A 24,800-nucleotide genomic window follows, 5' to 3' on the forward strand; every position below is an offset into this window, starting at 1 on the left:
CACAGTCACCAAAAACAGCTCAATTTGAGCCTAGAAGGGGCAGTTTCATTCAATCATTCATTTTTCTTTGGCCTAGTCGCTTATTTATCAGGGATTGCCACAGAGGAATGAACCACCAACTGTTTCGCCATAAGTTTTACGCAGTGGATGCCCTTCCAGCCGCAACCCAATACTGGGAAACGACCATACACTCTCGCATTCACACACGCGTATACGCTATGACCAATTTAGTTCATCCAATTCACATATAACACATGTTTTTGGACTGTGGGGGAAACCAGAGGAAACCCACGTGAACACAAGGTGAAAATGCAAACTCCACACAGAAATGCCAACTGGTTCAGCTGGGACTCAAATAAGCGACCTTCTTTCTGTGAGGTGACAGCACTAACCACTGAGCCACCGTGCTCCCCCAGGACAGTTTTAAAGAGTTATAAAAAAATTTGGAGTATTTTGAGATAAAACTTTGCATAAACACTGAAACTTATTTCACATCTTGTAAACAGGGGTATAATAGGTCCCATGTAAAGTGTTAAAATGAAGTGGTGCAACATAACTCAAGTTAAAATAAAGCCCAGATCAACAAATCCTTGATTAGCTCTAAACTCTACTTAATTTAATTCTTTTTGGTGCAACCAGTTCTAAACATGTTTAATTATCCATATCAGATCTGCACCACAAATCATCTTTGGGGCATTTTTGCTATGTACTTTTCTTTAGCGGACGGAAGTTATCCATTTATTTGTCTACAGTGCTAATGCATAAATCGAATGTATTGTTTTCCCCAGAGGGATCTTTACAGAGGGCCTTTCCTGTGTTCTTGATGGAGTCTTTGGCACTGGAAATGGCTCTACATCTTCCAGCCCAAACATCGGAGTGCTGGGCATCACAAAAGTACAATCTTTTCATATTCAGTGCCTTTTCGGTTTCTTTTGTGTTCACTAACTACCAAAATTTGGTTTCGTATAGGGCTATATGATATATGGTTTCAGCGTTCAATGTTGAGTTGGGATTATAATTATGCAGAAAACAGTTTAGAAAACACATCAAAAGTTTAACTCTAATGTGAAAAGGGATTCAAGTGAATTTAAACCAATCTAGCACAAGAAATGATCAAATGTTTAGCATTAACAGAGATTGATTGTAGTGAATTGTTTCTACAATGAAGACTACAGTAGTCAACATTTGAAGTGGATCACAAGAAATTTCAAAATTATCATGACAACAATGGGTGTTTTTAAATACTTTGATGAAAGGTTTTCATCCACTTCAAATGTTGAGTGTGTGTGTGTGTGTGTGTATATATATATATATATATATATATATACACACGCACACACACACACACACACACACACACACACACACACACACACAGTATATTGGATTATTTATTTCTATAACTCAATATTGTCTCCAGAAAACTATAAAGAACTGTTTATTCAGTTGTATGAATTTATGCTATAGAATTTATGCTATTGTTCTACTGTTCTAAAGAAATAAAAGACAACTAAATCACAACTAAAGCACAAACATTCAGTACAAATAAGTAGTCTTAAATAAATAAATAAATAAAGCATTATTTTAGCCTAAATATAGAAAGATGTTCAGTGTTTTCTATTTTGATAGGACTAAGGCAAGACATTTTCATTTATGTTTTTATTTCTGTTTTTATTTACATTTTCGTTGTTGATTATATTTTACTATCTCATTTTATGTCTCAATTATTGTACATAATAATAAGCGAATAATGAAAATAAATGAATAATGAAAATAAATGAATAATGAAAATAGGCCTAAATAAATTATTTATTTAAAGACATTACCGCGAAACTCTGAGAAACGGTCAGGAGCATGGTCTAAAGAGCTTAAGTTGAATGCTGCTTCATCATAAGTAAAAAAATTAATTGACCTACCTTAAGCAGATCACTAAAAGTATAATAAAAATATTTTTGCCACAGGATATAAATTAGGTCTCGCAGGTTTATTTTTAATTATTTAATTTCAGTTCAGTAGTTCTTTGTTATATTTTTTTAGATGCTAGGTTTCAAAGAAGCCTAAAGGACTCCGTTAGTTTGATCAGGTGTGTTTAATTAGGGTTAGAACTAAACTGTGCAGAGCTGCGGCCCTCCAGGAACTGAGCTGGACACCTGTGGCCTAAATGGATCAATATTTTTTTTTTGACATCACCTCATGCTTCAATTTCTCATCAAATCTTCTGACCAATCAAATGCACTCTAATATCTAACATGTCCCTCCCCATTCAAGACATTTCTCATTTTCTTTTCATTTAATGCTATAGTTTGTTTCAGTTGCAATTGTCAAACAGATTAAGAGAATGCACATTTCAAAGCACTAAGAATCACAACGTTATCATTTAATTAAAATAAATAAGCACTTTTGTCTCTCATTAACTGTGCAGGTGGGCAGCAGGAGGGTCATCCAGTATGGTGCAGCATTCATGCTACTGCTAGGAATGGTGGGTAAATTTAGCGCTCTGTTTGCATCGCTGCCGGACCCAGTCCTTGGAGCTTTATTCTGCACACTATTCGGCATGATCACCGCCGTCGGCCTCTCCAACCTGCAGTTTGTGGATCTCAACTCGTCCCGCAACCTGTTTGTCCTGGGATTCTCCATCTTCTTCGGCCTGGTTCTGCCTAGTTACCTTAAAGAAAACCCACTAGTCACTGGTAGATGCACATATATACCACATGGAGAATGATGTTGGTTGTGTTTTGAGGTATTTGTGGGGAACATGATTCTTTTCTTCTGTCGTAGGTATAGTGCAGATCGATCAAGTGCTGAATGTTCTTCTGACGACTGCCATGTTTGTTGGCGGTTCAGTGGCGTTTGTGTTGGATAATACTATTCCAGGTAGGTGCACATAATTAAAATATTGACCTCATTCTTTAATGTTGAAGTGCACTCGTTTTTGTTTTAGAACTACCGATTTAGTTGCTTATGAGAGAATTGACTAGGAATAATATACGGCAGTAAACGGTCAAACTATTTCCTCTACAAGCAAGTGTGTTCATGACTATACAGACATTGCAAAATAATATAATAAGGAAATATAAGTTTGCAACATCATGCTGCAGAAAGAGCATTTTAAATGTCGAAAAATGAATGAAAGTTAATTAGACCGGAAATCTGAAGTCAAAAAGATTGAAATGCTTCGCCTGCTGTAAAGAAAAAGGTAATTACTCAAAAAATCCTGTTGTTTTGTCAAAGCAAATTCACGTGGTAGCTCTCATTCTTGAAAATAAAGATGATAAAGCTAGAAGAATAAGAAAACTGTTGATAATTACTGGATCAAAAGTAAATTCATTCATGTTTTCTTTTACTAATTAAAACTGAAAAAATAAATGCAAAACATTTTTTATTCCACATTTTTATATTTACATATTTCCATATTTGGTACATATATTTGGTCCAGATAATGTTTTAGACCAATTTTAAATATTAGTTTGTTCAAAAGCATTGATTAATAAATAAATTACTTAATTTATTATTAACTAACTTACTAATTGATCAATACATTAATTAACTAATTAATAAATAGTTATTATTGTTATTATTATTATTATTGTTATTATTATTATTATTATTATTAACTCATTATTTTAAAGCAAATTAGAAATTATTTTAAATCATTACCATTAAATGATTTAAAATCATTAAATCATTATTTAGTTAAAAAACTAAATAATAAACTTACCACTTCATGTTTAAATTTTGATTTATTTCTAATTAATCATGCCGCAATAATGAATTGTAAATGCTTAATATAAATTATATCTATAATGTGCTTTTTCTGATGTTTTGGACCATATTAAATATTAGTTTGTTCAAAAAACATTGATTGATAAATAAATAAAATTATTATTTATCATTATTATTATCCCCGCGACCTGGCCCCGGATAAACGGATGAAAATGACATTATTATTATTAGTAGTAGTAGTAGTAGTAGGGCGAGGCAGTGGTGCAGTAGTTAGTGCTGTCGCCTCACAGCAAGAAGGTCGCTGGTTCAAGCCTCTCCTCAGTTGCCATTTTTGTGTGGAGTTTGCATGTTCTCCCCGCGTTCGCGTGGGTTTCCTCCGGGTGCTCCGGTTTCCCCCACAGTTTAAAGACATGCGGTACAGGTGAATTGGGTAGGCTAAATTGTCCGTGGTGTATGAGTGTGTGTGTGTGAATGTGTGTGTGGATGTTTCCCAGAGATGGGTTGCGGCTGGAAGGGCATCCGCTGCGTAAAAACTTGCTGGATAAGTTGGCGGTTTATTCCACTGTGGCGACCCCGGCTTAATAAAGCGACTAAGCGGACAAGAAAATGAATGAATGAATGAATTATTATTAGTAGTAGTAGTAGTAGTAGTTGTGGTAGTAATAAATCATTATATTAAATCAAATTAGTTGTTATTGTAAAGCATTGCTACTAAAATAATATCTTAAATAATAATTTAATATGATTATAAAATATATGAAAGAGTTTGAATAAAGAGTAAATAAAGTTAGTGTGAAGTAGCAAACACTAATAAAAAAATCAATAATAAATAATCAGCTACAGTATACAGTATATATATGGAAAAGAGCACAGCATAGTAACAGCATAGTTTCAGGGCTCGAAATTGCGACTGTTTTGGCCTCATATGCGTCTAAAATTTTATGTATGCAACCTCAAAATATATTTGGGAGCATTTGTGCGACTGCATAAAATTGGTGTCGTGCGACCAATTTTCACTGCAAAATGTTTACCGCACACGCAGATTTAGGAGACATTCACGCAGAACGCATCTTAGCACCTGAGACGCCAAACGCAGCGCTCATGAATAGTTTAAAACAGTTGTCATGTCAACTTGCTGCAGTAAACAAAGCGCGCTATGCTTGCCCCGCCTTCAAGCTCTTCTGATTGGCCCACTGCTCTAGAACTGAATGCGAACGGATTGATTAATATCAGCTGTCAATCACTCAGTCGATGCCTTTCTTTAGATGACAGGGAGAGCTAAAGCCACGAACATGTAAAGTACTGAAGATGGGAGGAAAATAACACTGACAGATTTAGTTTTAGAAAACACCTAAAGTTACAAATAATGACACATCTGATTAGAGATCATGTGGCGAATGTTAATCCATCGTTTACTCTTTTTCGAAGAGTGGACAAAAGACTTCTAGTGTTTAAAGTCTGCTATGAAAATGACTTAAGCATTCACCATAAAGCCGGTGTGACGGAGTTTGAAGGTAATCACGTTCGCCAAATCTACACATTTTAGGTGCAAGAGGTTCTGTTTAATTCTTAATTTAATTGTCAGGATGCTTTCAGCTATGCAAGTGGCAGCTATATGTAAAATGTAACACCACAAACACCATCGCAAAAGGGCTTTCATTCATTAAGATATAACTAATAGTGCAGCTCATGAAAAAACGGTATTACTATTAAGATGACGTATGCAAATAATTACCTATTATTTCAGTATTATCTGTGCTGTGTATTGTTAACTAAGTTTTACTCATGTCAAGCAGTGCGTGTAGTGCCGGTGGGCGCATGCAGGTGTTATTTTGTTTGTTTGTTAAAATGTTTAGTGTTCATTTCAAATGCAGTAAATCGGTTAATATAATATTAAAACTTGTAGTAATGGTGCTTATAATTAGTGGGTCACCTAGAAACTGGCATGTCATTAAATGGCCAGTTTCCACTAAGTTGTGCGGTACAGTTCGGTTTGGTATGCTTTTATGGCAGTTGCCACTGTCAAAAGGCACCAAAAAGCAAACCATACCCGTAACACTTTTTGGGTACCCTTCTGCAGGGGTACCTAGCATAACAAAAGGGTACCAAAAGGCGGAGCAAGCCTCGCAGCTGAACGCTATTGGTTTACAGAGATACGTAACTAGCTCGTTCACAAGCCAGGAGAATGAAAACAAAGGAAGCGCCATTTTCAAATGCACAGCCGGGACATTAAACCGTAATAATACATACATAAAGTTACAAGCCATGGTTGATCTGAGCTCAAACAAACCTTGTTGTCGTCTTGATGAACAGCCACAAAGCCTAGAAGAAAACCAGAACTACCCTGTGCCCCATTGTTGTTTACAAGGCTGTCTAAAGCATGAGCGGTTTTGCTTTCTCAACATAGCTTGCGTGCGCATCTATATTTGAAATAGCGAACTTCTTGAGCTGATGATTATTGAAGTGCATCTGACATTCGATTCTTTCAGAAGCAGACAAACAAACAAATCGATCACATAGCCTTACCATTAATATTTATGAAGCATTACGCACCTTTTTTCAGTTTTATTTTTCACATTTTAGATAATTTACTATTTTTTCCTCTCATTAACTTTCTATATCAGGCACTGCAGAGGAGAGGGGCATCCGTAAGATGAATCGTGGAAACAGCTCATCTAAACGGGAACGAATGGAATCCTACGACCTTCCAATTGGTATGGACTTCTTGCGGCGCCATCGCATTTTCCAGTACCTTCCAATAAGCCCAACTTTCGCCGGCTACCAGTGGAGCATCTTCACCCACAGCTGTCGAAACAGGAAAGACGAAAGCATGCCAGCCAAACCAGAACTGGGAGAAAGTGGAGTATAGTGTTAAACACCGCCCTATCCGGTAGGTTTTTAGACAGTCATCGCGAAGCTTCATTCCACCCAGTCAGTGAATTCTGCAGTCCTATCCTTAAATACACAACCAGCTTCAGACTCTTTCATCCTTTAAAAACTCTTCCTTTTGATCGACTTGTCATCAAACACTAAAGGCGGTTTCTTGAGCGGTTTTCAGGCGGATCTGAAATTGTCCCAATGACAACGGCGAGTGGAAGCAAGGCAGTTATACACGTTCGTCTCTTTATGTGGGAGGATGTGGCAACACAGACTGATTGATGGAAAACACTTTATAAAATCCTCCGCATTTCTAGTATCAGTGTTCCTTTCTTTGGCCGACCTGCACTGCTCCGTCTGGTATGTCGATAATCAGATGCGTTTGACGATAAATGACATGCTAATGAGTTCCATTGTCACACATGCCCGTTCACAACAAGCCCACACTCGCTTTATGCATGGCACAGTTATGGAACAAAGTGGATCGCAAGGTTTACTTAGTGATGCAAGGTTATTGTGCTTTATGTTTGAATTGCACTGCTTGAATTAACGCACAAAATGTAGTTTGCTTGTTCGTGATTTTAACTTCCAGAAGTTTTTATGATTTTAAAGGGTTAGTTCAACATGAAGTGAAAATTCTGTCGTTTACTCAGCTTTGTTTCGTTTCAGAACACAAATTATGATATTTTTTATGAAATATGAGATATTTTGCCTCTCGATTGTAACTGATCCAAGTTTCGATATTCAAAATCTTCAGAAATACAAACTAAAATTAATACATGATGGTCAGTTTAATCACAATTTTACGAATTGTTAGTAGTCTTTGTGTGAGGGAAATAAAAACAGATATTTTGCCTCTAGATTGTATCTGATCGAAATTATAAAAATTCTAAATCTTAAGAAAGACAACTTAAAAATAATACATATTGGCCAATTTTATTACAATTTTATCAGTCAATAAAAGTATTTATGTGTGGGGAAAAAAAGAACGAAGAAAAATTAATTAGCGTTTTGAAAATAACCGAAATCTTTGGCGTTTCGAATGACATGAGAGTAAATAACAGAATTTTCTTTCTGGGTGAACCAAGTCCCAATGCCTTAAAAAGATTGAGTCACTCAAGTTTATGTCGTTAGTTAGCTGCTATTTTGATAAATAGTTCTTGAAAAATGAGGGCGTTTCTTATCACCAGTAATAAATACTGTTTGTGCCACCTTGAATTGCTAGTTTCAGAGGCGGACGCAAGTCAAGGAAAGCTATGCAGTAGGTAAAATGACACGCACAGAAAAAAAAAAACACGAATGTATAATCAGTGCATGGTTTGCAAAAGAAGGAAGACTGGAAGGGAAAAACTTGAGAATGGTTGCACTCAGGTCTTGTTGAAAGACGGTGGGGAAAACGTTTTTTATAACTATATTGAGCTCGGTTCTGAGCGCCACATTTTTTTTTTTTTTGGTCTGTCCTTTGTTTGATGTAGGTGACGCTTCCTCACCGCTGTTGATGTGAATGTGGTTTATATTGTAGATCCCACAAGCACTGCTGATGTGGTTTGTTTGTGAGGAAGAGCAGAGTTTAGTGGGCATTTATATAGAGGGCGGCAATCTGAACATTAAACCTGGAAGACTTATGCACTGCTGGTTACCTAAAGATGTCCTGTGGGTTTTAATAATGGGGATTTTTAAGTTCATGAGTGAAATAAATTCTGTTAAACATAACTTGATGATACCTTAATGTTTTGCTAAAAAAAATATTGACACACATCAGTACCAAAGATGTTTATTTTTTGAAAAAGTAAGTTCTTGATATGTTTTGTGGTTGAGTGTGTTCATTTGTAATTTGTTCAGCAAAACATCTTTGCAAAAACGTACCTTCAAGTCACATTTACCACAGACCTTATTTGGATAAATTAATTTGAGTAAAGTTGTCTTATCTTCATTGATTGTCGACATTGTTAGATTTTAGACCTACATCTCTTCTGAAAAAATAGCTTAAACCAGCCTAAGCTAGTTAGCTGGTTTTAGCTGGTTGACCAGCCAAGCTTAAGACAAGTTTTAGCCCTTTCCAGGTTGGTTTCAGTTATTTCCAACTGGCTGGGAGATGACCAGCTTGATCAGCCTAGCCAGGCTGGGAGCCCAGCCAAAACCAGCTATGTCCAGCTTAAACCAGGCTGATCAAGCTGGTTTTAGCTGGTCATTTCCCAGCCTGAACAGCTAAGACCAGGCTTGAAATTGCTGAAATCAGTCTGGAAATTGCCAAAACATCTCTAAAACCAGGCTGATCAACCAGCTAAAACCAGCTGAAAAAGCTGTTTTTTTTTCAACAGGGATTTAAATTCAAGCAGAAAATATACACTAATTGTAAAAAATGTAGAAATGACACTCAAAATCTCTTCACTGAGGTAAATTTATCTGTTGTCTTCATCACTGTCGAGTAGTGTCGAATTAGCTTCAGTAACATCAGATAAGCTAGCAACATAACATTTTACTCTGAACAATTACAAAAATCCAATTCATTTTAATTTCTTTGAGGTAGATTTATCTGTTGTGCTAGTTTACTGTTGATTATTAGCAACACATTAGCAATATTCGTGATTAGCATCACAGTCCATTACATTTCACATTGGAAAAGAATAGAAATCAAGGTCAACCAAATCAAGGTTGATTGGAAATTTGGCTCAATTTAGAGTTCACATTCTATCTTCACTGAAGTAAATTTATCTGTTGTCTTCATCAACCGTCGAGTAGTGTCGAATTAGCTTCAGTAACATCAAATAAGCTAGCAACATAACATTTTACTCTGAACAATTACAAAAATCCAATTCATTTAATTTCTTTGAGGTAGATTTATCTGTTGTGCTAGTTTACTGTTGATTATTAGCAACACATTAGCAATATTCGTGATTAGCATCACAGTCCATTACATTTCACATTGGAAAAGAATAGAAATCAAGGTCAACCAAATCAAGGTTGATTGGAAATTTGGCTCAATTTAGAGTTCACATTCTATCTTCACTGAAGTAAATTTATCTGTTGTCTTCATCAACCGTCGAGTAGTGTCGAATTAGCTTCAGTAACATCAAATAAGCTAGCAACATAACATTTTACTCTAAGAAATTAAATGAATTGGATTTTTGTAATTGTTCAGAGGTAGATTTATCTGTTGTGCTAGTTTACTGTTGATTATTAGCAGCACATTAGCAATATTTGTGATTAGCATCACAGTCCATTACATTTCACACTGGAAAAGAATAGAAGGTCAACCAAATCAAGGTCAATTGTAAATGTGGCTCTAATTAGAGTCTGCATACTGTCTTTTCTCATGTAAATTTATCTGTTGTGTTTGTCACAGCAGGAGAATCAACTCAGTAAAGGAAATACATGTACTTTTGTGCTTTTTAGGGGGATTTCTCCCCCCCCCCCCCCCACCTGTCTCATAAACTGAAAACCCCATTATATTTATAAACAAATTGTAAGGGAACCAGAGGCGAATTAGTCTTTTAGGTTTTAATGTCACATCCGCAAGACTCTGTCTGCACCCTCTAAACTGTACTATTAAATACTAGTCTACAGCATTATTACAATGAATACTAATCGTTGATATTTAGTTGACTATAGAATTCTCATTTTTGGTTTACAGATATTTTATAATCTTTACAGTAACAAAATCAAATGAAACAAAGTCTTTAAATGTACACTATCAGTTATTGTTACACCTTCTGTGATTTCTGTGATATCACGAAAGATCATGAAAGAGCCTTGTTTTGTTGAAAATATGTGCAGTTATTCTTTCACCTCTGCGAGAACCTCATTTAGATCTCCGTCTGATGGTCGCGTGTGTTTCAGAAACTCGTCTTCTCACACTGTCCTTAATTCAGATGGAGCTTCTCTTCTTGGTGTATAATTTATTTATTTATGTGTACTATGTCTACTATCTTTTTGCTGCCTGTAAGATTGTTGAAAGCTGGATACGAGAGGAGTGATTCTCCGCTCTAAGGTTTAAAGTTGCGTGTGTGTGTGTGTTATAGCTTGGTGCAAAAACACATTTCTATAACCAGTCTCAATATTTACAACATAACCGGTGCTTCCTCAGAAGGTCATTCCAACTAACTTGTTTGAGAACTTCTCTCTTTCTGTCATTTTAGCTGACTGTAATACAGCCTTCTGGTGTGCTGTTGGATTTGTTTGGGTGTTTTGGAACACCCAAATTATGCAAGGACCATTTACCTTTCTAACACATTGCTACAACAGTTACATTGCTTTCAGCCTTATTTTACACATTTTTAACAATGTTCGGTGCATTACAGCACAAAGTGATTTTTAACGTGTTTTAAGAATGTTAAAGGGAGAGTTCAACCAAAAAGAAAAATATAATCATCATTTACTTTCTCTGATGTTGTTCTAATGCTGTGTAGTTTTATTTAAGTGAATAGTGACCAGCATTAAGATTTTGAATAAATATGCACAAATACAGTTGAAGTTAGAATTATTAGCCCCCTTCGATTTTTTTTTTTTCTTCTTCTTCTTTTTTAAATATTTTCCAAATGATGTTTAACAGAGCAAGGACATTTTCACAGTATGTCTGATAATATTTTTTCTTCTGGAGAAAGTCTTATTTGTTTTATTTCGGCTAGAATAAAAGCAGTTTTGAATTTTTTTATGAACCATTTTAGAGACAAAATTATTAGCCTCTTTAAGCTATATTTTTTCTTAATAATCTACTGTACATAACAAACCACTTGCCTAATTCGCCAAACCTGCCTAGTTAACTTAATTAATCTAGTTGAGCCTTTAATGTCACTTTAAGTGTCTTGAAAAATATGTAGTCATATTATTTTCAGTCATCATGGTAAAGATAAAACCAATCAGTGATTAGAAATGAGTTATTAAAATTATTATGTTTAGAAATGTATTGAAAAAATCTTCTCTCCGTTAAACAGAAATTGGGGAAAAAATAAACAAGCTGTCTAATAACTTAGGGGGGGGGCTAATAATTCTGACTTCAACTGTATATTGTGCCATGTATTTCTAGTGTTCTTGTGGTTTACAATAGGTTTTGTTGAACAGCACACTGAAATTTGAAGGTGCAGTAGGTGATCTGCCAAGGTGACAGTAGACAACCTACTAGATCATGTCGTTCGCCAGTTAGAAAACCTTATAGTTCTATATAATAATATATTTCCCAAAGAAGAACTGTATTGTATCTAGCACATTTTTTGTTGAGTAGCAAGCAAAACTCGTCATAATGTGCAATATTTCAGGCATGCAAGGATTGTTGGTCACTCTCTCACATGCTTTGTCCTAAAGCAACTACTGTATGCTTGGTGGTCGGCCGGCGTTGTGCAGGAATTACACTTATTACTAAGGCTTACTTACATGCTAATTCAGAGCGAATATTCAGAGTCGCAGGGTAAACAATATAGGGGGCGCATCGCAGGTTGTCATTGTTTAAAAATAAACCATTGTGATGTGAATATAAAACCAACTTCAGCTCAGTAAAGCTAGCTAGGCAGAATACTGCTATTTACTGATGTTTTGTTGTGTAAACTAAGTAAAAATTTACATCATCTATGCTGTAAAAGGTCCATTATGAAACTGAAAATAGTCACAATCTTTCGCAGGAAAATTTCAGTGGCTGAACAACACTTCTGTGCATATAGCCATTTGTAACAACAAAACCTACATAAGCTTTATGTGGCTAAAATAATTTTAAAACCCAACATTACTCGTCTAAAAGAAATACTTTAGCCATGGTGTCATCCTTCCTCCAGCTTGCAAAAGTAACTCAAATATTGATTCAGGATTTTAAAATGTTTTGATTCAGCACTCGTTTTGCTCTCTTACTCCCTCTCTCATGTGCATACCCTGCTAAAAAATCCAGACCAGGCTGGTTTTAGAGGGGTTTTGGCCATTTCCAGGCTGGTTTCCAGCCATTTCCAGCCTGGTCTTAGCTGGTCAGGCTGGAAAATGACCAGCTAAATCCAGCGAAATCAGCCAGGCTGGTCAAGCTGGTTTTAGTTGGTCATCTCCCAGCCTGATCAGCTCAGATCAGACTGGAAATGGCTGGAAACCAGCCTGGAAATGGCCAAAACCGCCTCTAAAACCAGCCTGGTCGACCAGCTAAAACCAGCCAACCAGCCTAGGTTGGTTTAAGCTGTTTTTTTTCAGTATAGGGTATGAGTGCGCGTGCACGCGATAATGGTGGATCTACGTGAACAGAGGTGCGCAGTTGTATAAATCTGCATTTGCTGACAGTTTGGGGTATTTCTCAGAATTATGAGAATTATTGGCTCAACAGTAATTGGATGAACATTTTTTTTGTTTGTTTTATGCCTTACTAAAAATAGGAAAATACATATAAACACATTTAGATCATTTACTTTAATCGTTACTATTGGACTGTAAAGAGACTTTCAAGCAGCACAACAACAAAAAAAATGTTTCTGAAGACAATCACCTACTGCACCTTTAATGTGTTATTTAGTGCTACGTTAGCATTATTAGCAGCACAGCTCAATCTGACTCTTCCTAAAAAGCTCAAGAAATCAAGTTTAGTAGATATTGTTTCACAAAACACAATGTTTTACACAAACAGTTTTTTGCTAAGGTAAAAGTATCTTTTGTGTTTATTGATTGTCAACTATTTGAGCCATATTAGCGTTATTACATTAGCGTTATTAGCTAAAGTACACTGAAAATTATTAGGAAAACCACACGAGGTGTATAAAGCCAAGATTAATAGAAATGCGAAGCAAAATACAGTACTATAGGGTTTAGTGAACAGAATATTGGTGGATGATTTATATACACTTTGGATTTTAGGGTTGTAAAAAAAAAAAAAAACATTAATAGAAATGTTAAACAATTCATAGGCTTTTGTCCTCTGAGGTAAATGTGTCTATTGTGTTCATTGATTTGTCAGCTATTTTAGCCACATTTGTGCTATTAGTGCTAAATTTCACTCCAACTCGCATTAAAAGATCTCACATTTGTCAAGATTAATAGAACCACAACACAAAATACAATGTACTTCCTTCTCTGAGGTAAATGTGTATGTTGTGACCACTGGATGTCAACCGTTAGAGCTACATTAGCACAAATTAGCAATATTAGCTGTTTGTGCTAAATTGTAGTCTGACTTGCACAGAAACACATCACACAACTTGTGCAAAAACAAGATTATATAAAACATGACACAAAATGCAATTCAGGCTTTCTTTTTCTGAGGTAAAGATATCTGTTGTGTTCATAGATTGTCAGTTATTCGTTCTGTTAGCTATTAGAGCTAAAAATGACCCTTATGTCATTATGATAATGTCTCATGTTTGCGTACAAACACCAACGGTCTAGGTTGGGATTTTTATGTATTATGGATTTTATTTTCACTCAACCATATCACAACCCCCCAGAACACTTAGACCACAGGTGTCAAACTCCGTTCCAAAAGGGCCGCAGCTCTGCACAGTTTAGTTCCAACCCTAATTAAACACACCTGATCAAACTAATTGGGTCCTTCAGGCTCGGTTGAAACCTACAGGTAAGTGTGTTGGAGCAGGGTTGGAACTAAACTGTGCAGGGCTTCGGCCCTCCACGGATTGAGTTTGACAACCCTGACTTAGACCATCTTTTTTATTACTGCTGATTTTATACAAAAAGATTTAAAAATGAAAATCTTCTAGTCCAAAAAGATGCAGACAGTGTTGGAATAACACCAGGGTGACTAAATTTAATCATTATTAAATTATTAATTGAATTATTAGTAGTTAAGTTTTTATTTTTATTTTTTTGGTTGAACTATCCTTTTAAGTGACAGTATTTGGGACCTAAAGTGAAATCTTAGTGCTGCGTGAATAGTGGACATTTATATTTAACAGAGTGCTGTAATTTTGTAGCACAACATTAACTTCCATCATGAGGAGGAATCCATTACTACAACACTTTATTTTTTGTTCTTTAATAGATGTTATCCAGACATTCAACACTCAGAAATGTGGGATAATGATTGTTTGAGAATCCAAAGTCAATGCAACTGAGAAAGTGTGCAGTTTGCCTCAAAATCTCTTCCCTTTCACGCCGACAGTGCTTGCAGTGGTGTCAAATCCTCATCTCTGAAACACTTTGATCCTTAAATAGTTTCTTGTAATGTTCTCAAAAACAGAATAAGACCTATAATGAAGACCTGTCTCATCCTGTGCTGTTTTATTTATCTGTCACTCATAAAGGTTTCTATGGAAGTAACATATGTGTATACATATTTGTGACATACAGTAATTATGTAAAAAAAAAATAAGCATTTAACATTTTCTTTGGTCAATATTCATGTTATTATTAACATTTAAACATCATTGATGTTAATTCTGGTTTTGATAAATGGACATTTTGTTAACTCAAGCTGTCGACTATGATGAAAGCGTATTTTCTGTTGAGATTTGCAGGTTTCGATTGGTCTAAATAATAACATGTTGATGTTATTCAAAGCTTCAGTTGTTTTGAAGGGATTGATCTGAAAAGAATAGCTAGTTTTTCGGAATTATAATGTCTTTTTCAATGTTTATTTTTCTTTTTTATATCCATCGTTTTGTGTTTTTAAATACAAAAAAGATGTTTGGAAAAAAATGCATATAATCTTTAATCATCATGCTGCAAAGCGCACCATTTTGTTACGTTTTTATTTAAGAGTCTTTTTTTCTTTTTTTCTTTTTTGAGATCTGTATTTTGATTGGATATTTTTGTTAACTAGACTGTTTTCATATTGTATTTTTCTAACATTACTTCCTGTTCATGTTAGTAGTACAAATTTAGAAAGTGGTGCAATGCACTGAAACTATTATAAATATATGAATATAAATCTCTATAGAGTGCAGAATGTGCTATATTCTTGGACCAGCCATTGCAGCTCCTGTTAGTAGAAACAGCAGATATTGTTTTGTTCCATGTTCTTAAAGATGTTTAATAAGATGTTTCTGAGCAAATCAAAAATGTGTGTTGTCTTTTTTTGAATTTTAAAAATTTTGAATTTGTGTATCAATGGTTTCCCCCTACAAAACAGGATATATTCGTTCGTTCATTCATTCATTCAATTATTCATATACAACATCTCTGTCTGGTTCTTAAATCTGATTGGCTGATAGCAATTCAATATTCTGCAATATCAGAACTTGTACAGCCTCCTCACTCTTGGGGATTACTCTGCCCACATAGAGTGACAGCAGATTAGTAAACTCATTACAGTTTGACAAATACTGCAGCTGTTGGACAACATAATGCTTTTGAGGCTTTTCAGGTGAGAATGTAGTTGTTTAGGCTAAAACTATGCAGTTTTTTTTTTTTTTTTAAGGATAGTGCCTATTTTATTTATTTTTAATTTTAGAGATGCAGCACGTAGACATCCATCAGCCTGTCATACTGAGCAAAGCAAAAACTGTTGACCTTCTGCCACAAGGTGGCGACAGAGACTGCATAATAAGCTAATAGTAGAGAAAATCTCAGTGTAATTTCTAACTACAGCTGATCAAATCATTATGAAACAGGTAAGTGACATTCTGAGTTTATATTTCTCTTTTGTATGTTTTTGTGCTGCATTTATACCATAGTAATCTGATAGTGTTTGCCTTGCTTTGGCTTTTTCTAGGTTTATATATTGTAATATCCCGATTGAAACAAAGGAATATTGGGAAATGTCTCTAGACTTATGGCATTTCATGCCATTTATCCTTCTAATCTTAAAATGTGAGCAAAATCACCTGTTCTGTCACCATTTTAGATATTAGAATCAGTCAAATACTAGCTCTAAAAGGACGTTTGAGAAGTAGTAATGGTTTCTACTGGTCTGTCAGCTGCAGATGTTAACAAATGGCAGAAGAAAGTAGTTCCTCTTACAAAAAGATTTTGAGAAATTCCGTGTTTAATTTTCTTTTTTATATACACAATTATGCCGTCAAATTGTTTTATAAACGCAATATCACACGAGTAGCAGTGGCATATGACTGTATATAGTCACTGGTGGGACACTAAGGCACTTGGCCTGTGGCCTTGTGTCAAGGCACGCCTCCGACCAATGCCGATATACAGCCATATCGCACTGCTACAATGTGATATTGCTCCTTTATAAATGAATCAATGCACTTCCAGGTTTATATCAGGTACGTTCAAATTTGTAAGGATTATTGTTGTTTTAATATTTTTATTTATTTATTATTATGATTATTGTTATTATTATTAATAATTATTATTAGTAGTAGTACATTTTATTTTTTATTTACTAAAACAATTTATATCAGGGATTTTACAGTTGGAAACAGTTGTTGTTGCTGTTATTTTTATTATAATTATTTATTATTATAAAGCTAATTCTAAAGTAATAGTTTTTCTTTTTCAAAACATTTAAAAACATTGTTTTGTAGTTAATAATAATTAATTAGAATAATATTTATTTATTTTATATTTTATTTTTGTTTTTTACAAAAACAGAATATACATCAGGACTTGCAATTAAAAGTGTTTTTGTTTTTTATTATAATATTAATATAAAGGTCATTCACAGTTGATTTTTAAACATTTGTAACCTTATTGTTTTGTTGTTATTAATAATTTTAATAATATTCATGTTTGTATTGTAATATTTATTTTATTTACTAAAACAGTATACATCAGGAATTTTAAAAATGGAAGGAGCCTTAATTGTATTATCATTGTAATGATTAATTATAAAGATACATTTTTAGTATTTTTTTCGAAACATCTAAAAACATGTTTTTAGATATTAAATAATAATATAGTATTAATAACTTTCATTTTGTATTATTGTTAAATTCTATTTTTTATTAAAACTATACATCAGGAATTTTACAATTTAGTCTTAATAGTTTTTCATTATTATAATGATTAATTATTTAAATTATTAAATTATTATCACTAGTTATTATTTTTAATACATTTCAACACAGTTTTGTTGTTAATAATTATAATAATGATAGTTGTTGGTTTGTCAGTTATATAATGTTGTTTATTATTAATATCCTTATTAAATCATTATTTTAAGAGTTATTTTAATCTAAATTACATTAATTTGGCCTTTTCCATTCATAAATTCAAGATTAGTTCAATGTCTTTGCAAAGGAATACTTTAAATAAAAAAGTCTTTCTAGAAATATGATAGCCTAGGGATAACAAAATGTTGTTTTTTCTTTTAGTCTGATCTGGTTAGCTCATTACAAATATCAGGTTACACATATCTGTTCTTCACCTCTGCTTCTTCCTGTGTGTGTGGGCCATAACTGTGAGTTAACATGGTTACATGGTCATCTCAAGCAAACTCTATAAACAGATACCTTAAAGAGCAGTTAGAGATGATGCAGAGAGACGAAAAGCAAAAGAGTCAAAACACCTGCTGTTTAATTGCCTAATGATAAGTCATATTCATGCCTACAGGATGTGTCTAATTATGATGGTGAAATGAAACACTGGGAAAAAAAATAATGAGCTTAATTTATAAAGTGTAATGTACTTTGCATGACTATCAGTTTTTGTTAGACTTCAGTGCTTTTTAGCCTGTGAAAACCCCTGTGTGTCTGGACAGATGGGTGTTCATAGCGGGTAGCAGATTACAGAAGATTAAGATCATCTCAGTCATTGCCAGCTGAGGTTTGCTCATTTTGTGACCCGTGATGATCTAATCCTCAGTCTCAGTGTCATTAACCCTCAAACCACACTCTCCACATGTGTTTCGGTCCTTGACCGGCCTGAAGAAACAAACCACATCAATATTATCGATATTATCACATTTACATTTAGTCATTTAGCAGATGCTTTTGTCCAAAGTGATTTACAATTGCGGAGACATTCAGTAATTCAATAAGAAGAGGCAATACACAAAACTTGTGCTAATTATATAAAGAAACTGTTTGTGCTAAGAGAATTTAGTGCTTGAGTAAGGGCGGTGTTTTTTTTTTCCATTGTCATTCATTTTCTTTTCGGCTTAGTCCCTTTATTGATCTGTGGTCGCCACAGCGGAATGAACCGCCAACTTATCCAGTATATGTTTTACGCAGCAGATGCCTACCCAGCTGCCACCCATCACTGGGAAACACCCATACACTCTCATTCACACACATACACTACGGACAATTAGCTTACCCAATTCACCTACAGTAGATGTCTTTGGACTATGGGGGAAACCGGAGGAAACCCACTCGAACTAGGGGAGAACATGCAAACTCCACACAGAAACGCCAACTGATCCAGCCGGGGCTCGAATCAGCGACCTTCTTGTTGTGAGGTGACAGTGGGGTGACATATGTATATATGTATATATATTTATATATATATATAAAAAAAAAAAAAATATATATATATATATATATATATATATATATATATATATATATATATATATATATATATATATAATATAACAATCTATAAGTTGGGAAGGGTGGCACGGTGAATCAGTGGTTAGCGCTATTGTATCACAGCAAAAAGATTGCTGGTTCGAGTCCTGGCTGGGCCAGTTGGCATTTCTGTGTGGAGTTTGCATGTTGGCGTGGGTTTCCCCATCCAAAGACATGAGCTATAAGTGAATTGGATAAACAAAATTTGCCTTAGTGTATGAGAGCATGTGTGAACGCGACTGTGTGTTTCCCAGTACTGGGTTGCAGCTGGAAGGGCATCCGTTGTGTAAAACCTATGCTTGAACAGTTGGCGGTTCATTCCGTAGTTGCGACCCCTGATAAATAAGGGACTAAGCTGAAATAAAATAAATTAATGAATAATCTGCAGAACAGATAACTTCAATTATTAATCATTTTGATGAATCATGTTTTATTGTGCATTAAAAAGTTCATTTGACAGGAATAAAACTAAACATTTTTTATAAAAATGACCAATAATTTATGATTTTACAAATAAACTCTTCAAAGCAATTACTCAAGCTATTATAAAGTGCTCACGACAGCATTATCCCACGTGTGTCTTTATGGCGATACATTACTTTATGAGCACATGTCTGCTCCAGCGGGCCATTGTTTTGGGGATTCCCCACTGGACGCATATGCTCCCCGTCTCCAAAGGAGCAGAGCGAACAAAGGGTCGTCGGAGCGCGCGCTGATTGGCTGTCAGGGGTCTGGAGGAGCAGATGGGTATTCCTGATCAACGCCCCCCTCCAAAACTGCGATTGTTCCCGATGATATGAATACCAGCTCGGTCCGAGTTGGACTGAGTACAGCTGTAGATCGCTTCACATCGTCACGGATAGTGTAATTGTCTATTTTCGTGTCGCCAGGAGATATACAACCACAGATACAATCAAAACATTTCCAAATCTGATCTGAGAGACGAGCATCTGGAGAGAGGAGATCCACGCGAGACTGTGAGTGTTCGTGTGTTCAGTTTTCGGGTGTTGTTTGTTAGTCACGACTTGTTCTGATTCAGATGCTGGCGTGTCAGTGTTCGTGTTATTGTGACGCGTTTGCAACTTTGTGTCATAATGTGTAATTTGAGCAGTTGTGTATTGAGAATGTCTTACTGGAAATGTAATTTAATATTCAGGCTTCAGATTACAAAAGCATCTGTAGACTCTTGTCAAATGATGGCACAGTGTGTTAAAGTTGTTTATGTCACTTATGTTAACTGTGTGTTTGTTTCCATGGGAAAGTAGCTTAAATATGTTTTCAGATGACTTGCCAGTCATTATATCTGGCTAGATTACATAACGAGTCTGGTTTACTTCAACTAAAATTGAATATTTCTGTCAGCATTTAAATATGCTGGTGTTGTTTTGAACTTATATGACTTTGTTACAATGTAACACACAAATGTTCATGCTTTCTTTCATTCTGTATAGTAAAAACGCACTACTGTTCAAAACTATATTTTCTGAATAAAATTTTCACAGTCTTTACAAAAAAATAAGCTAATAATAAATAATAGTAAGGAATGTTTCAGGTGTAAAATCAAAGGGATGCTGTTTAAAATACAATAATTGAAAAGAGTTATTCTTTTGATATTACTGTTTTTGCTTGAAACATAAAAGACTTGTCAGAAGCAATAAACAGACAATAATAATACCTGTCCCAACCATGTGACTTTGCCTCAGCTTGACCAACAGCCATTTGCGACTGGATTTAAGACTAATTGGTAAGTTACTTCATATTCAAAATATGCTAAGTAACAAGTTTTGCAAATTACCACAGACACGTACTGTAGACGAGCATATAGTGCTAGAAATAGTAAATCTTTCGCTGCTGATGGGCTGTCGTAAATATCAGATCAAATATCCAATCAGATATGAGGACTGGGACAGATTGTTATACAAAATTAGCAGAGTATGTTTTTGCAGTGCAAAAAAATGTAATTTTTCAAGTTTTCGTGAACCATGTAAAAAAAAAAAAAAACTGGGTCTTTGGTCTTGTTTTAGAAAAAGACCAAATATTTAAAATCAGAATGAGTTATAGATGCTTGTTATTGTCATGGAATAAAAAAAAAATTATACTGGGACTTCACAGTTCTGATTTTTAATTTTTAAATTTTTTTTGTAAGAATTTAAAGTCTTTTTCTTGTAATTGTAAGTTAATATTTCACAAAAACTTAATTTTTATTTTTCGTGTTTGTATCTTGCAACATTGCAACATTGTAACATTTTTAATAGATTTTTTTAAATCACGTTTGTATCTCACCGTTAAAAGCTAACACTTCACAGTATTGTGATTTTTATATTTTGCAGATGCAAGTTAATTTTTTTATTATACAGATTTTATTGATTGTTAATTTGTATCTTGCATTTGCAAGCCAACATTTTATTTAAGTGAAGTTTTACAAACTAATGTCGAGAGGAGCATGTGATATGATTGATCGTGGCTGGCAGCATGTCAAACCTACTATTAGTGTCAAGCAGCAATATCAAGCAATGTCAAGCATACCTGCCAACACTCCCATTTTTCCCTGGAGTCTCCCGTGTTTCAAACCCATCTCCCGCCCATCTCCCACATTGTTCTCGTATTTCCCGTATTGTAAAACTCCCGGAATTACACCACCCGGAAAATTGGAGGTTTAAATTTAACAAATTTGAGTTTCTCTTCTGAAATTCTAAGAAATAAAGTCACAAATAGGGCTGGGCGATATTACCAAAAAACTAATCATGATATCATGTTTCATATCATTCTGTATCGACAATTATTAAAGGTTTTTAACAATACAATTAGGAATAGTAGGAATTTTTTATTTAATCAATTTTAATTTACCAACATTACTAAGCCAAATTGTTTTAATAGTCAAAAACAAAAAATATTTACACAAAATTGTGTTAAAAAGTGTTACAGAGACTCTTAAAGTTGATAAATAAAATGTTACAAAGTGTGTGCAATGTTAAATGTAGATCAATCATACTATCCTAATCATACAGTAAACCTCAAACTTTGTCAACAAAACAAATTATGATAATCAAATCTGAGCTTTCAAGTAAATGCACTAACCATCATTATTTAAATACATACTGCAACATTACAAGTTGTGAAGGCAAATGACTATATTACCCCATGCTAAGTCTTTTAGATGGGGCGCTAATAGCTAGGATGCACAAGAAAAGAAACCAAAAAGCCTCTTTGGCGACATCCTTACATCCTTTTATATTTACAATCTCCTCACTGCTGCTATACAGCACACATTTTTACAAGTGTAGTTATTCTGACCTGAACTGGTTTCCTTCACTATTTTCCATGCGCTTTTCGCTTACTCTCCCCTGGCATCTCTCGTAACTAGGCGACCATCAAATGTTTTCTCAGAGGATGATAAACGATTTTACTATTGTTACTGAAATGTGTATATGCCATACAACGTGTAAAGTAGATTGGGTAGTTCTATTTGCATAAATTGTGGTACACTCGCGGAATTCGTAAAAGTTCAGATGTTTTTCAACGAGGTGCGCCTGGTAAATGCGTATGCGTCATGTTCGTGTCGCTCCCATGTGTGAGTTGTGCAAGTTGCATGCCTCCATTGGAAATGACTTACACCCTAAGCTTATTTGCTCAGCCTCTAAGGTGTGCACTCAGCAGCCACATTTTAATAAATCTATAGCACTTTATAGCAAAACTTCATACCAAATCTTTTTTTAAAATCATTTTTGACAATGGTGTTCGGTCAATAAATACTCATAGCAATTGTGAAATAGAATATTATCTGCAAGAGAGTGAGGTTTGTGAGTTGAATCCTCCCAACCAAACTCCTAAACCCAACCTAGGGCTGTTCAATTAATCAAAAATTTGGTTTCGATTTCGATGTTGGTTTTTAGCAATTATGAAAAACATTAATTAAAATGAAACAAGTTTTGCATCATATACCGCCCCCTTTCAAGTTGTACACATTTGTTGCTTTCCAAAGCTCAGTTTCACGTGAAAATGACTAAAAGCATGTACTCTAACGTAGATTTTGCAGCACGGGATGTGCATTGTTCATTGATGTACATTAGAATCATTCATGTTTTTAAAAGCGCGAAAGAGGTCACATGCTGTTGTGTGCATGCGAGCTCAGCCTCAGAGACGAGCAGAGCACACACATCTAAAGTTATCTTAATGTGAGCGCTTTAATGGCCAAATAGGTGTCAAAACGCGGTGTTTAGTGATTATTCATATTAACCCTTATTTGTGAAGTAAACAAAACAGTTGATAATCAAAATACATATGAAAGAGAAACCATTATCAGAACCGTACTGCTCCGCAAAGTGACAGCGCGCAATATTCTTGCTGCAGACTGCTTTTAATTAATAATCAAACAACAAAAGGATAAAGTCACTCACTGCTCTTGACTGAAGGACTGTTGTAGCTAAAGTTTTCTTACAGTGAAGATGCTTAAAGCACAGTTTGTTTCATATTTTTTTATTCTATTTTATTTATTTCCCTTTCCTTATTTACAGGAGGAAAATAATATATACAGTAGAAGACAGAATTATTAGCCCTCCTGAATTATTATAAGCTGAATTATTATTAGCGGCCCTTTTACCCCCCAATTTTATTTTTTTTTAATGAAAAGACCCATTTCCAACCCATTTCTAAACAATAGTTTTAATAACTTGTTTCTAACAACTGATTTTTTTATCTTTGCTTTGATGACAGTACATAATTTCTTACTAAATATGTTTCAAAAAACAAGCATTCAGAATAAAGTACGATTCCAAGGCTTAATTTGTGTAATTATGCAAGTCATTGTTTAACAGTAGTTTCTTCTGAAGACAATCAAAAATATATATTGCTTAAGGGGGCTAATAATATTGACCTTAAAATAGGTTTCAAAATATTTAAACCTGCTTTTATTCTAGCCAAAATAAAATAAATAACACTTTCGGTAGAAGAAAAAATATTATAGGAAATACTGTGGAAAATTCCTTGCTCTGTTAAACAGTAAAAATTGAAAAAAATTCACAGGAGGGCGAATAATTTTGACTTCAACTGATAATCATTTTGAATAATCGTGATTACAATTATGACCAAAATAATTGTGATTATGATTTTTCCCATAATCGAGCTGCCCTAACTCAACTGTCATCAGGGGATGAGTAAATCAAACCAAATTGTAAGAATAAGAGCGTACGAATTCATACAAATTAGCCACTAAATCAAAAAGTTATGAATTGCTGTGAGATTGTGTTGGACTGGCAGTAACTGTTAAGTATTTAAGTGTAAGTAAGTTTCTTTACCAGGGAAACATCTCGAAGGAGTTAAGTTTGAAACAGTTTTCTAATCTAAACAGTTTTTTTCTAAGCTAAACAATCAGTCAAACATCTAAAATCGTTTGTTTATAAGAAAATGTGCGTGCTTTAGCAGTTCTAGCTAAGTTAATCATTACCCGACTACCCCTAGTGCCTTAGATGCAAGTGAAGATCCCAGTCAGATGTGGGGGCGTAAAAAATTTCCATGCAGCAGATTATGAAGTAGCCGTGTTTTGTCTTCTGTGTCATATTTCACAACTTGTGCTTCAGCCATCGGTAAACACTCCGACAACTGCGGCAGTGCAAGCTGCTAAACACATGAAGCAAAGGAAGGAAGAAGAAAGGGAAGAGGGGCCAAACAGTGACTTTCAGCATTGTTGGACGAAGCGTGTTGTTGGTTCACAAGTGTTTTTCAGGTTGCCTTGGCGATTTTAACAATAGTAGAGCATTAGCTATAGCGTTTGTGAAGAGATGCTGCATGGGGGAGGTGAACGAATGCTGTGCTTGTGTG

At 34.7% G+C, this 24,800-nt stretch overlaps 2 protein-coding genes and 2 long non-coding RNA genes across 6 annotated transcripts in view; 3 read left to right on the top strand and 1 right to left on the bottom strand.

Moving 5' to 3' along the window:
* slc23a2 (solute carrier family 23 member 2) overlaps nucleotides 1-7,768 on the top strand; it is a 71,424-nt gene extending 63,656 nt beyond the window's left edge. For both annotated transcript variants that reach the window (XM_087265251.1, XM_087265252.1), the window contains 4 exons: nucleotides 789-894; nucleotides 2,423-2,690; nucleotides 2,779-2,874; nucleotides 6,348-7,768. In XM_087265251.1, the coding sequence (XP_087121377.1) occupies nucleotides 789-894; nucleotides 2,423-2,690; nucleotides 2,779-2,874; nucleotides 6,348-6,592 (715 nt within the window). In that variant the 3' untranslated portion in view covers nucleotides 6,593-7,768. The remainder of the gene's footprint in view (nucleotides 1-788; nucleotides 895-2,422; nucleotides 2,691-2,778; nucleotides 2,875-6,347) is intronic.
* A 1,973-nt stretch (nucleotides 7,769-9,741) lies between these two features.
* Nucleotides 9,742-13,422, bottom strand: LOC141375906 (uncharacterized). The gene is made up of 2 exons (XR_015498338.1): nucleotides 12,687-13,422; nucleotides 9,742-12,481 (listed from the first exon to the last, which is right to left on the bottom strand). It is a non-coding gene; the product is annotated as an uncharacterized LOC141375906 (long non-coding RNA).
* Nucleotides 12,702-15,573, top strand: LOC147835773 (uncharacterized). Its single transcript, XR_015498330.1, has 2 exons — nucleotides 12,702-14,019; nucleotides 14,214-15,573. It is a non-coding gene; the product is annotated as an uncharacterized LOC147835773 (long non-coding RNA).
* Nucleotides 15,574-19,755: 4,182 nt separating this feature from the next.
* Nucleotides 19,756-24,800, top strand: part of rassf2a (Ras association domain family member 2a) — a 55,160-nt gene continuing 50,115 nt past the window's right edge. The window contains 1 exon segment of one of the 2 annotated variants that reach the window (NM_001004676.2): nucleotides 19,756-19,960. The gene's annotated coding sequence lies outside the window, so the exon portion shown is untranslated. 2 annotated transcript variants of the gene reach the window in all.

The sequence above is a fragment of the Danio rerio genome, chromosome 8, assembly GCF_052040795.2.
Source record: "Danio rerio strain M-AB ecotype USA chromosome 8, GRCz13ab, whole genome shotgun sequence".
Taxonomy (NCBI): domain Eukaryota; kingdom Metazoa; phylum Chordata; class Actinopteri; order Cypriniformes; family Danionidae; genus Danio; species Danio rerio.